This window comes from Pseudomyrmex gracilis, unplaced genomic scaffold, assembly GCF_002006095.1.
Source record: "Pseudomyrmex gracilis isolate BER0280 unplaced genomic scaffold, ASM200609v1 scaffold_230, whole genome shotgun sequence".
Taxonomy (NCBI): domain Eukaryota; kingdom Metazoa; phylum Arthropoda; class Insecta; order Hymenoptera; family Formicidae; genus Pseudomyrmex; species Pseudomyrmex gracilis.
The window spans coordinates 102,533-112,202 of NW_018020814.1; the positions used below are offsets into that span (position 1 = coordinate 102,533).

The 9,670-nt window shown below is 35.0% G+C and overlaps 3 protein-coding genes across 4 annotated transcripts in view; all 3 read left to right on the forward strand.

The window, feature by feature from the left end:
* Positions 1-583, forward strand: part of LOC109858928 (IWS1-like protein) — an 11,832-nt gene extending 11,249 nt beyond the window's left edge. The window contains exon 7 of the mRNA XM_020436646.1: positions 304-583. Within this exon, the coding sequence (XP_020292235.1) occupies positions 304-426 (123 nt within the window). The 3' untranslated portion in view covers positions 427-583. The remainder of the gene's footprint in view (positions 1-303) is intronic.
* Positions 584-3,429: 2,846 nt separating this feature from the next.
* Positions 3,430-7,463, forward strand: LOC109858914 (cell division cycle protein 20 homolog). 2 transcript variants are annotated; one of them, XM_020436624.1, is made up of 7 exons: positions 3,430-3,680; positions 3,847-4,007; positions 4,367-4,458; positions 4,565-4,853; positions 4,925-5,222; positions 5,855-6,171; positions 6,355-7,463. In XM_020436624.1, exons 1-7 carry the CDS (start codon positions 3,568-3,570, stop codon positions 6,681-6,683), a joined length of 1,599 nt encoding a protein of 532 aa, XP_020292213.1. In that variant the 5' UTR covers positions 3,430-3,567; the 3' UTR covers positions 6,684-7,463. The 2 variants fall into 2 exon arrangements, with proteins under 2 accessions (XP_020292213.1, XP_020292214.1); XM_020436625.1 differs by having other exon boundaries at positions 3,847-3,986.
* Positions 7,464-7,832: 369 nt separating this feature from the next.
* LOC109858931 (protein inturned) overlaps positions 7,833-9,670 on the forward strand; it is a 4,781-nt gene continuing 2,943 nt past the window's right edge. The window contains exons 1-5 of the mRNA XM_020436656.1: positions 7,833-8,183; positions 8,268-8,571; positions 8,717-8,989; positions 9,106-9,177; positions 9,277-9,533. Coding sequence (XP_020292245.1) covers positions 8,029-8,183; positions 8,268-8,571; positions 8,717-8,989; positions 9,106-9,177; positions 9,277-9,533 — 1,061 coding nt within the window. The 5' untranslated portion in view covers positions 7,833-8,028. The remainder of the gene's footprint in view (positions 8,184-8,267; positions 8,572-8,716; positions 8,990-9,105; positions 9,178-9,276; positions 9,534-9,670) is intronic.

A 9,670-nucleotide genomic window follows, 5' to 3' on the forward strand; every position in this document is an offset into this window, starting at 1 on the left:
CACACACACACACACACACACACACACACACACACACACACACACACACACACACACACACACACACACACACACATCCTATATATACATATATAGATACTTTATTGGTTTATTTATTTATTTTGCAACTCTAAAATCCAGCGTAAAGTTCTTATTGACCGTTTACGTATTGTGAGTTTTAATCAGCGTAAGCTGTAACTTAAACTTAATTAAAATATCTACTTTAACTTTTGAACTTATCTAAAATATATCTGTTTAATTCATGTATATGACATTTGTGCGCTTATGTTATATTTTTTACAGAGTACCAAAAAGCAAATGAGTAGATTTGAAAGGCATATGAAAAACTATATAGATAACAAACGAATGAAGTCCACGAGAAGAGCGGTAGATATATCAATAGAAGGTCGCAAAATGTCTTTGTAATAATAGAACAAAATTGTATTCATATTTTGCAATGTGTTAAATTTCGGTGATATTTTGAGTTGTGTAAAATTATAGCATGTAGTACTGTGTAAGGAATGTTAAATCCTTTACACGGTATGCTTATACGAACTGAACTGAATAAAACTTAAAACGTAAATTTTTGAGTTTTTCTTTTTTAAAAATTGACTAGCGCACAACACAGGCGCGCTATTGTTAATTTTTATTCTGACGTGTTGTGTCAGCGAACAGCACACAGCCAGTCGCCACGATAACAGCTAGCATATATGTATTACAAACCACAATAATGTACAGTGTGTCCCAAAATTACTCGGAAATTGTAAAAATAAAACACAAATGTTTTATGTTAATCATCCAAACTTATTTTGTCTTTAAAGTAATCCCCTTCAAAGTAATCCCCATCGGAGGCGATACACATGTGCCAGCGCTTCAACCAGTCCTCGAAACACCTTTCATAAGCCGAAGTCGGGATTGCCTTCAGCTCCTTCGTCGCATTTTCTTTCAAGGCCTCCAACGTCTCGAAACGTTTTCCTCGAAGTGACAATTCTAATTTGGGGAACAAGAAAAAGTCACACGGTGCCATATCCGGTGAGTACGGCGCCTGCGGAGCCATGTTCGTTGAATGTTGGGCCAAATAATTGCGAACAAGCATGGTTGTGTGGGCGGACGCGTTGTCGTGATGCAAAATCCATGAGTTATCCGCCCACAAATCCGGCCGTTTGCGACGTATAGCGCTGCGCAAACGTCTCATAACTTCGAGACAATACTTGTTGTTGACCGTCCTCCCGTCCGTCGGAAGGAACTCGTAATGAACAACACCTTGATGATCAAAGAAAACAGTCAAAAGCGCCTTGATTGTTTTTGACTTGGTTTGACGCGGTTTTCTTGGTTTTTTTCGTTCGGACGATTGTTGCTCCGTTTCTCTTTTGTACTCGTGGACCCACATCTCGTCGCCAGTTATGACGCGTTTCATGAACGTGGAATCCTTTTGTACCGCGGAAAGCATCTCATTAGCGACGTCCAATCTGCGCTGTTTTAGAAAGAGACTCAGTTGTTTCGGAACGATTCGGCCAGAGACGCGTTCCATTTGCAAACAATCAGTTAATATACGGTGTACCGATGTTAACGGTACGCCGATGTCTCTGGCTATCTCTCTCGCGCTCGCACGACGATTTTGCAGAACAATTTGCTTCACTTGATCGACGTGATCGTCGTCAATTGAAGCGGATGACCTTCCAGTTTGTGGCGAATCTTCGACCGTTGTACGACCCTCTTTGAATGATTTGTACCACTCGTACGCCTGGATTTTGGACGCACAATTATTTTCGAATGCTTCTTGCAACATTCTAAACGTTTCGGCGCAAGAAATTTCATTTGCAACGCAGAATTTAACACACAATTGTTGTTCGGTAATTTCGTCCATGACGAAAAAAACGACGCTATCGCAAAAGTTGTTTGGTTTGGTTTGATGCAAAATTGGCTCAACGGCGCAGTGTTGTTGTTGCGAAGTCGCGTTTTCGCGTATGCGCACTGTACAGCCAATTAGGTTCCCGTAAAAGCTGTGTTTTCGCGCATGCGCCTTTAAATGTAGCATTGGGTGCGTTCAGATAACCCAACGGTTGCAAAACGGTTGAGAGATAATCACTTCTGATTGGATCATACTTTTGGAACCCGCTGCAGATTTTGAAGAATAGTCCTATCATAAGTGATGATCTCTCAACCGTTGAGTTGTCTGAACGCACCCATTATTAAGGTCAGTGTTGTTGCGAAGTCGCGTTTTCGCGTATGCGCACTGTACAGCCAATTAGATTCCCGTAAAAGCTGTGTTCTCGCGCATGCGCCTTTAAATGTAGCATTACTGCCGTACTAACTCCGACATTATTAAGGTTCTGTAAAGACCCAAATAATTTTTCATGATTAACACGTGGAGTATGTTTTAATACTATTTGTTTAGTTTTTTAATAACATTTAAATGAAAAAATATTAAGAAGATAGGATTTAAAGACAATAGAAATAAATCAACATAGAAATAACATTTAATTTAATATTTTATTTGGTAGAAATCACGAATACCAATATTTGTTGCAAAGATAAGGGAAACTGCCAAAAATCTTACCAGTATTCAAAAAAACAAACATACATTATTTTATTTTAACAAAACTAAGTAATATAATAATATATAACAGTCAGTAGCGCAGTGCTACTAAAGAAGTCAGTATTTCCGATGTCAGAATTGAATTCTAAGAAGTCAGAATTCATATTTCTATCTTTTTTTTAAATCTTATTTTCTTAATATTGTTTTATTTAAATGTTATTAAAAAACAAAATAAATATCATTAGAAAACACGTTAATTATGAAAAATTATTTCGGTCCCAACGGAATCTTGAATGATGTCGAAAGTAGTACGGCAGTGAGACTACTATTTAAGAGCGCATGCGTAAAAACACGGCTCTTAGAAGAAACTGATTGGCGGTGCAGTGCGCGTGCGTGAAAACACGACTTTGTGACAACACCGGTAGCAATCGGTGTCTGATCTACGTCGTGTCAATAATGGGTGCGTTCAGACAACTCGACAGTTGTCAACAACAGTTGAGAGATAATCACTTCTGATTGGATCATACTTTTAGAACCGCATCAGATTTTGAAGAATAGTCCTATCATAAGTGATGATCTCTCAACCGTTGAGTTGTCTGAACGCACCTAATGGGTGCGTTCAGACAACTCGACAGTTGCGCAACAGTTGAGAGATAATCACTTCTGATTGGATCATCACTTTTGGAACCGCATCAGATTTTGAAGAATAGTCCTATCACAAGTGATGATCTCTCAACCGTTGAATTGTGTCTGAACGCACCCAATATTTATATGAATACTGGCCTTTCGAATTTCAGTTTCGTGAATTTATTGAAAACTCACCTTGAGGCATTTAAATCCCGCACCGGAAACGCGCGGAGACATCTGTTACAAGAGGCAACAAACATTTTTGAAACTCAACGGTCTTTTAAAATCGGCACTCTGGTGACTTGTGCGTTCAAATAATATAATAATAATAAATATTTAGCGATAAAAATTTCAAAGAGTAATAAATATTTGACAGTGCGTGATAGCAGTATTTGACAATTATGTCGCATTTAAGATTTATGAAAGACCTCAACAGTCTCACTCGTATGGACGACGCTATTAAAGGTCCGACCCCACGATGGCAAAAGAAATGCATGGATACATCAAATTTAAGGTAAAATGTGACAGATAATTTATAATTTTCCTCAAAAAGTTGACTCGAGGTCTGTTAATGAAATTCGTCATATCTCAATATTTGGAACAATTTCTATTTTTTTTTTTGCATCTACTTTTTATTTGATCGAAGAATTACTGACCTTTAATTTTATATTATTTTTCAGTGCCAATCTTACTTTGAACACGTCAAAGAAATCTGTAAATTGTTCTATTACAAGTAACATATCGGGAAAGACTCCCATAAAGAAAACCGAGAACAAAACTAAGAAAACTCCTTCCAAGACAGGCACTAGAAAGTCCCCAAGTAAGAAACATAAAAGCATAAGTAAGTGATATAGAATGTTTAACACACAGCGAAAGAGCATGTTAGATTTTTTATGCTTATACTTAAATAAAAAGTTACTAAATTACAATCAATATTAAATTGAGGATCTTCTCAGGCTCGTGAAGTTTATTAAACTTAATAAATGAATAAATAAGTCTTAAAGAGCCGTTCGCAGGATGTTGTGTGGAAAATATGTCTCATATATGTGTATCCTGCGAATGGCTCTTTAAGACTTATTCATTTATTAAGTTTACTAAATTACATTAGAATAAGTATTGTGATACGTTTGTATAGTACTAATAGTTCCTTCGTTTGTTATATATAAAGAGCGAAAGTTTTTCAATTGGTTTTGATAACAGGTCGTGCCACTACTCCAGGTAAAACACCAAATGGTGGCGACAGGTTTATCCCTTCAAGATCCACAACTAATTTTGAATTGAGTCATTACAAGGTAAGTAGATACATGTTTATTAACTCTTTAGACCATCTTTGTACATTTGTAAGTTTATAGTATATCTGAATTTGTCATAGTTTATCATTCTTTTCTATTATTTTAGATTATTCAACAGCAAAACACAGAAATGGTTGGCGACAGAGTTGACATCTCTCCTAGCAAGCGAGAGATGCAGCGTCTTATTGGCGAGAATCTTCACGGTGGTGATATTAATAACACAAGGATTTTATCTTATCAGATTAAAGCGCCAGCACCGCCGGAAGGTTATCAAAATCCTCTTAAAGTTCTGTACAGTCAAACCAAAACCCCAGCTAGTGCCAGAGCTTCAACAAGATACATACCACAAGCTCCTGATAGAATATTGGATGCTCCAGAAATCATTGATGATTATTGTAAGCAAATTATTTAGAAAAATATGAGAAAAGAAAATTTTTCAATGTAAACACAATTTAACTTTTGACAGATTTAAATTTGGTGGATTGGTCAAATAATAATATCTTGGCTGTGGCACTGGGTGCAAATGTATACTTGTGGAATGCTGGAACTGGAACCATAGAACAATTATTCGAATTAGAATCAAATGATTATGTGTGTTCTGTCGCGTGGATCCAGGAAGGTCCGTATTTGGCAATAGGCACAACGATGGGGAATACAGAATTATGGGATTGCAGTCAGATGAAGAGAATGCGCGTTATGAACGGACACTCGGCCAGAGTGGGTTCTCTTTCTTGGAATTCTCACGTTTTGTCCAGTGGATGCAGGTAGTAAATTATTTACAAAATGTAAATTATCATGTAATTTTATATAAATACAGAAGATAATTCGTTTTTTTTTTTTTTTAATTTCAACATTGATCAATTTGTTTTTATGAAATCTGTTTTTAGTATATTTTTATTATATAGAAGTAATAAAATATGTAATAAAAATTGTAAAACAATTTAAACTTCAAACATGAAATCTTTGGGCATAAGAGCCATATGCTGGATGTTTGCCGCGTATTTGGTATATACAGGGTGTCCCAGAGTTGCCGTACAATCTCTCGTAGGCAGGTAGAAAGAGTAAAACTGAGTTGAAAAGTCCTGAACCATTTTTTTCTATTATTTATAATAAAGGAGTAATTATTGAGTAGATCAGGCCAATCAGCGCAGATCTTTAGCCAGGCGCACGTCAGTGAGCCGCGCGCCTGGTGTGTGTGAGCGCTCACTGACGTGTGCCTGGCTAAAGGTCTGCGTATGGCTCTTATGACCGAAGATTTTATAAGTTTGAATTTTTCAAGAGCCTTAAAACTATTTATTAATTTTAAACTTTATTTGAATCAGTAGCGCAGTTTTGAAAAAAAACAGAAATTTAAAATTTTTAATTGTATTACTGTTTTTTTTTTTTTTTTTCACAGATCAGGCAAAATCGCACATCACGATGTCAGGCAACGGGATCATTTAATCTTGACTATGAACGCTCACGCTCAAGAAGTGTGTGGTTTAAAATGGTCGAACGACGGACAATATCTGGCTAGCGGTGGCAACGACAACATGTTATATATTTGGTCGTCGGTTGCCGGACAAAAATATTCTCAGTCGCAAGCTCTTTATTCGTTCAATCAGCATCAAGCTGCTGTGAAAGCGCTGGCTTGGTGTCCCTGGCAAAATAATGTGCTCGCAAGCGGTGGCGGTACTGCCGATCGGACTATCAGATTTTGGAATTGCAACACAGGCAAGTTTTCTAGAAAAACGTCACATTGATAAATTGTACTAAATAAAAATTTATAATGATCTGAAAAAAAATAATAATAAGTAAATATAATTATTAGAAAAAATTGTATAAAAAAAAAAGTATGAGAAAAAGTATTATGAATAAGTACAAACTAATCTCTTTATTCTACCTTATTCGTTACAGGTACTTGTTTAAATACGATAGATACGAGATCTCAAGTCTGCGCTTTGTTATGGTCGAGGAATTACAAAGAAATCGTCTCCGGACATGGATATGCGCAAAATCAGTTGACAATTTGGAAGTATCCGTCTATGACGAAAGTTGCGGAGCTTACGGGACATACCAGTCGTGTTTTGCACCTGGCTATGTCTCCGGACGGAACTACGGTGCTTAGCGCTGGTGCCGACGAAACCTTAAGATTGTGGAAATGTTTCCAATTAGATCCAAACAAAAAGAAAGAATACAGCGACATAAAATCGGTTGCGTCCAGACTCAAACAGTCGATTCGATAAAAGCTTTTATTTTATTTTTTTTTTCCATTTAACTATACACATTACACCGACGTGTAATGTAAAACAATTTTTTTTTTTAACGATGTAATATCGTCGATTGTTGTGTGCTGCCGTAAACATAAAAAGACTATAACTATAAGATGATAAGTTCGATTGCCTCATTTTATACACAAAACTCGATGTGAAAAGTATGCTGTACTTGTGTGTACCGGAATGTGTGGGATGCATATAATTTTGTAACAAAAAATTTAGCGAATGTTTTTAAATATAATCAAAAAAAATAGATAATAATTTTTGTGCGTATTAATGTAATAAGTTTTTAAATTGTATCATCATTTATACTAGTATTGACACAAAAACGCGAGATCATTTTTGTCTCTAGGATATTAACTACAAACGTAGAAATAAATTAATATAATATTCTTTCCTTTTGTTAAGTTAGAATATTTTTTTCTCGCATTATAAGTAAATTTGTTTATTGAGACTGATTGTTTTCAACTCTGATTTTCGTGAATTTCTCAAATCTATGTCTCTAGTTTATATATTCAGATTTATACAAAGTAGTGTACACAGCAGAGACTCGCATTATCCGAACCCCTGTTATTCGAATAATCCTGACATCCGAATATTCTATCATCCGGACGTACATGTAAATATATTGAAATAAACATAAACATTGCTATATATATACGTTGTTCGGAAACGTTGTTCGGATAACAGAATGTGTGTTCTCGGATATTAGGATATTCGGGTAATGGGAATTTTTTCGGATATGTGGGAGTCTACTATATATATATATATACATATACAAATAAAGTTTTTATTTTTTTACCATTTATTTTGTACGTTTTCTGTCGGATTATTTTTTTTAATAAAAATAATTTCACGATAGTCGTGATATTCACTGTACAGAAGATATTTCGATACTCGATATGTATTGGTCAATACAATCCGCGTTGCACTACTTCAGAAATATATATATATCAATGGTCATGAGAGCCTAAACCAGGATGTTGTGTGGGAATAAGCGTGTATATATATATATATGTATATACATATATATGTTCACATGTAAATTTTACATGTGATTTTTTGAATTGAAATTTCAATTCTAAAAATCATATAGGTTCTAATGTAGTTGCACTACATTAGAAAAAGACCGCCAATCAGTAGTAACAGTAATGTTAGGTAGGTCTCAACTGACCCAAACCGATAAACGTCAGGGGCCTGAGGGGCCGTATCTTTTGCGCATGCGTATTACGCGATGTACTGATTGTAGGTACGTATAGTAGAAGCGCATAGTTTGTTTTGCAACGGTAATTGTCGTAATAATTTTTAACAAAATATGAGCGAGGGAGAAAACAAGAGCGCTCTGTTAAAATCTAAATACAAACATTCTAATCAGTCGTATCCCACGGATATTTGTAACGAAGATGATCATGACTGGTGGGCAAGCGACAGCGGTTCCAGCACGGGATCATATTATTCGGATACCGATAGGTAAAGATTAGATCTATAAGTTATATATTCAATTATCAAGATACATGTGATGTTTTTTTTTTTAATCATTTGATATATTTATAGTTCTATAGTGGAATGGGAATCGGAAGTTGGGCCCAATGGAGAAGTATTTTACATAGAATCCGTGGAAGAGAGTTTGTACGAGAATTCTACAGCTTTGGATGACAAAAGTGACAGTCCCCAGTCTGAATTGATACGTCGCCGTAGCACCAGAACTGGCAAACTATTTCGTCTCATCAGACGTAAAGAAAGTAAGCGATGGAGCACCAGAAATAAAAGAATAAACAACACCGTAACAAACAACGCTCTTGTTCAGGAGAAAGCAAACAGAAGCGAAAACAAAGAAGTTACATTTCGAGAGTTTCAGGTATTGGGAAGTAGTTTGTAAAACACAATATTGTCAGAAAAGTAAATATATATTTACTATAATTCTTTTTTTAATTTGTGATCCAAATTAAAAAATAAAATTTTTCTTGTATTTTTGCACGCACGTAACTATTTATAATAATTAGACGGGAGAAGTTCGACAAGTTACATTGTGGGTTGATCCTGAAAAAAGACACAAGTTGGGTAGAAGAGCAACTTTGTGCGAGGCATACTTTGGTATTATACCGGGAACGTTCTCAGACACATTAAGGGTCATGGTTGCAGGATTCATACCGGATGGCGAAGCTATGAAGAATAAAAACATAAAAATTGGCGATTGGTTACGGAATATTGATTCAAATGCTGTCACTTCTCAAAATTTAGATCAGATATTGTCTGAAATTACCACACCTTCAACTGTAAGATAAATAAATTTATAAGTGTACTTATATATATAAATTTTTAAAAAGTATGCAATATAAGTAAAAAACACAAAAGCCATACATATAACTGTAAATATATTTCTTATTTGCAGGTAACATTAGAATTGCAAAGAGTAGCTAACGTCGATGTTACCGAAAAGTTATCAAAAATTAATGAACCAAAAGTAACTAGTTTTTTTATATAAATGCATAGACACGGTATGAAATAATATAAATTTGATTTTATATACGTGGAATAAAATTTTATTTGATCATGTTTCTAGCAATCGATGTTAGCTCAATACTTAATAAATAGAGACAATAGTAATTCTTTTATGGAATCCTTTTTGGATTATCTGTTAGGCGTAATATATTTAAAGACCGCGGACCTTTCGGAAATGGAACAAGAATTGCAAGGTGTGCTGTACACATTTCCGCGATCCGAGTCTAAAAGCGTGTATTCCTTTTTGTGTACTGCAAGAGGAGCTTTTATAACGCTCAATCACTTGTTACCGAGTGTAACAGGCTTGCAACCTGTTAGGTATATATAAGTTTTTACAAGTTAATGTTACATTAAGAACTTATGCACACACACATATATATATCTACATATTTTATATATATAATATAATAATATATAATAATAATATATATATAATAATATATATAATATATATA